Source organism: Gavialis gangeticus, unplaced genomic scaffold (genome assembly GCF_001723915.1).
Source record: "Gavialis gangeticus isolate Ggan-Ray unplaced genomic scaffold, GavGan_comp1, whole genome shotgun sequence".
In the NCBI taxonomy this organism is placed as follows: Eukaryota; Metazoa; Chordata; order Crocodylia; family Gavialidae; genus Gavialis; species Gavialis gangeticus.
This window is the reverse complement of record NW_017729022.1, coordinates 68,894,665-68,898,226: the sequence shown is the minus strand read 5'-3', so window position 1 is coordinate 68,898,226 and position 3,562 is coordinate 68,894,665. Positions and strand designations below refer to the sequence as shown.

Here is a 3,562-nt window from a genome sequence, read left to right as displayed (position 1 = left end):
TTTTTTTTTTTTTTTGTGCTCAGTTTTTGGAATATATCGAAGTACCTAATGTAAACAGGACACAATTTTTGCATATGGCATTATGAGATGATGCATCTTAGGCAGGTGGGAAAGCAGAACAAAGTGTTGCAGTCAGATGTGAGAGAGACCATCATCTCCTTCACATGGTTTTAACACAGTATCCATCCCCACCTTCAGCTTTTTTCAGTCCAGGTGAAGAAACTCGTTCTCTCTTGTGGCCAATAATCAAGACATTTCAGAAGAGATCAGGGCACAATTAAATTGTGTATAAAGATGATAAAAATTGCTGTCAGGTTTTTTCATATGAAATTTTGAGTACGTTTTAACTAATTTGTCAGAATTTTTGCTGCTGTTAAATATTTCCAGAATTGCATTCATGAATTCTTTTAAATCTCTTCTTGATAGGTGAGTAACTGAGAGTCAGGTGAAATAACTTTAATCAAACCTAAGTGCTTCTGCAAATGGACCTGTTGGCACGAGTAAAGTTAACAGGGTGGAAAAGAAGTTGAATAATTAAAGTCTAGTGCTGTATTGAACTAACTCTACAAAATGAATGGTTTTCACTGAATAGCTTCACCAAAAATGAAAACAGACTACCCCTTTAAGATACAGATTTAATGTATTAAAGCATGAGAAGAAAAAAATGTGCATGCTTGTGAATTTTGGGAGAAAATCTTAGGGAAGACGTCAGACGCATTGTTTTTTTCATTGGCAAGAAGTACTTGAACCAACATGAAACAATATATCTTGCCTGACCAAGCTGATTTCCTTTTATGATAGGGTGACAGGCTATGTGGATGGGAGAGAACAGTGGATGCAATTGGTCCTTGGTTTTTAGCAAGACTTTTGACACTATCTCCCACAACATTCTCATTAATAAGCTAAGGAAATAGAGACATAATGAAAATATTATAAGGTAGATGCGTAATTGGTTGGATCATTATGCTCAATGAGAAGTCATCAGTGGCTCAATGCCTAGTTGGGAGGAGGTATTAAGTGTGCATACCCCAGAGGTCTGCCCTAGTTTCAGCACTATTTTTAACATCTTCATTTATGCTTTGGAGGATGTAACTGAGGGGACACTTAGCAAATTTGTGGATGATGACCAATTGGGTGGAGTTGCAGATGCTCTTGAGGGAAGGGCTAGGATCCAGAATGGCCTGGAAAACTGGAGAAATGGTCTGAAACAAGTAAGATTAAATTCAACAAGGACGAGTGCAGTATTCTGCACTTGGGACAGAATAATTGCATGCACAGATGCAGAGTGGGGAATGATTAGGTGAGCTACATTACTGCAGAGAAGGACCCTGGAGGTTGCATTAGATCATAAATTGAATATGAGCCAACAGAGTGTTCTTGTTGCCAAAAAAGCTAACAGCATACTAGGTTGTATTAGCAGGAGTATCTCTCGCAAATCAAGGGAAGTAATCTGTCTGATCTATTAGGCATCGGTGAGGCCTCACCTGGAGCACTATGTGTTCAGTTTTGAGGAAAACTTCAAGAAAGTTTTGACCAGATTGGAAATAGCCCAGCAGAGAGTGACAAAAATGTTTAGGACCCTGGGAAACCTGAGAAAAGGCTGAAAGAACCAGGATTATTTAGTCTGGAGATGAGAAGACCAAGGGGGGATTTGATTAGTCTTCAAATACTGGAAGAGTGATTATAGAGGATGGAGATGGGCTTTTGTCTGTGGGCGTAGAAGGCAGAGCTACAAGCCATAACTTCGTACTACAGGAAAGGAAATTTGGGTTGGAGATTAGGAAGAACATTCTGACCACATGGGTGGGCAAGCATTGCAACAGGCTGCCTCAAAGTTAGGGTCTCTCCATCCCTAGACATCTTCAGGAGCAGGTTAGACAGACCAGGATGGCTACTTAAGGGCTGATCTTGCCTTGAGCAGGGGGCTGACTAGATCCTTTTCAGCCCTACTTTCTCATGATCTTGATTTAGAAAGTAAGCTTCCTGTAATGGACAATCTTACTGTTGTCTCCCATTTTGTTTTTCCCCACTTCATATTTAGTTTACATCATGACATTGGAGGGAGAGGATTTTTGCCAAGGTATAGCTTTTCCACTCCAATATTTTTCAAACTTTTAATGCATTTTCATTTGGGTTTTTTTGTTGGTTTGGGTTTTGGTTTGGTTTCCATGGCAACCCAAGCCTTGCACTATCACAGCCTAGCTGCAGCTGGAGTCTCCATGGAGACCAGCCCCAGCCGTGCAGGCAGGGGCTGCTGGGAAATTGAGTCCGGCTGCCGGTTGGGTCTGCTGTTTTGCCCACCCCTGGACTAGATTGTGAGATTAAACCCTGGCCAGCGTAAGGTGCAGCCCAGAGAGACAGACTTCAAAGTGGTAATTTCTCTCCCTGTCTCCCTGTTTCAAGGAACAACTAAACCATGCCTATAACAACCAGCCAGGATAGCTATGTCACTGAGCATAGTGGGGACAGAGCCAAGCCTCTACCTACCTGCGTAGGGTATTGGGGATATATTCTACACAGAGCCTGTTCCTATTCATGATGTGGGTTGGTGGTATAGGGATATAAGGGAATAGATTGTACTCCATAAGTGCTCTGCTGCCATACCAACCAGGCTATGATTTTGTGCTTTATTTGGGCCTTTTCCCTTTTTGCTTGTTTTCCTCTCCCATTTTTCTCCATTAGCTTGCTTCCTTCCTTCTGCTCCCAGTCCTCATGCCAAGCACTCCAACCTCAGTTGTCTAGGAGTGAGGCTAGATTGTGGGTCATGCTCATCTTACTAAATATGAGTAATAAAACTTTCAGATAGCAAATAACAGCAATATAGCAAGTGTTCCTCACCACATGACTGAGCTGGCAGTTTTGTATTAAGATGATGACGCTTAAAATATAAGGAAGGGGTTGATGGGTGAGACGTGCATCAAGAAAGTACTCTAGCTAATTCTTGCTTTCCATTGAGCAGGTGGGAAAATTAATTGAACTGTTGGCTGGGAAGGCTGGCGTCCTAGATGGCAGATTTCACTATGGAACAGCTTTTGGAGGCAGTAAAGTTAAGGATGTATGTGAAGATCTTATTCGCCATGGTTATAACTACCTAGGGAAGGACTATGTAACATCTGGTATCACTGGGTAAGAATCTGCTTCAAAGATATCACTTTTGCCAAGAGTTCTGAATATCTTTGCCTGTAGACCAATGTGGCTAAAATCTGTATCCCTACATAGGTGTAGGCATTTCAAAGGAGTGGGGAAAGAATATCCTGTTGGGGCACAACTGAAATATTTTCTTATACCTCTGTTAAAGAACAAGTATATCTCTGACATGAAGTGAAGTACATGAATAATGGGATTTTGTTTTCCATTGTTCTTACATTTTACCTTTTAAACATCAAATACTTCAGATTTTCATTGTACCAATGCATGCAGGACTTTAGCATGAATGGTTGTTGACACACAAGACAAAGCAGTTAAACTTCAGATCTGCAAGAAATGAATGCAAAACCAAGTTTTCCTTGCACGGGGTTCTAAGTAACTCTCTAAGTTTTTTTTTTTTTTTTTTTTTTTTTTT

At 40.8% G+C, this 3,562-nt stretch overlaps 1 protein-coding gene and 1 long non-coding RNA gene across 2 annotated transcripts in view; one reads left to right on the top strand and one right to left on the bottom strand.

The window, feature by feature from the left end:
- The window catches only part of LOC109296105, a 20,959-nt gene extending 17,494 nt beyond the window's left edge, over positions 1 to 3,465 (bottom strand). The window contains exon 1 of the long non-coding RNA XR_002096893.1: positions 3,455 to 3,465. This is a non-coding gene — a long non-coding RNA (uncharacterized LOC109296105). The remainder of the gene's footprint in view (positions 1 to 3,454) is intronic.
- The window catches only part of POLR3B (RNA polymerase III subunit B), a 180,542-nt gene that overhangs the window by 140,470 nt on the left and 36,510 nt on the right, over positions 1 to 3,562 (top strand). The window contains exon 25 of the mRNA XM_019515336.1: positions 2,960 to 3,126. Coding sequence (XP_019370881.1) covers positions 2,960 to 3,126 — 167 coding nt within the window. The remainder of the gene's footprint in view (positions 1 to 2,959; positions 3,127 to 3,562) is intronic.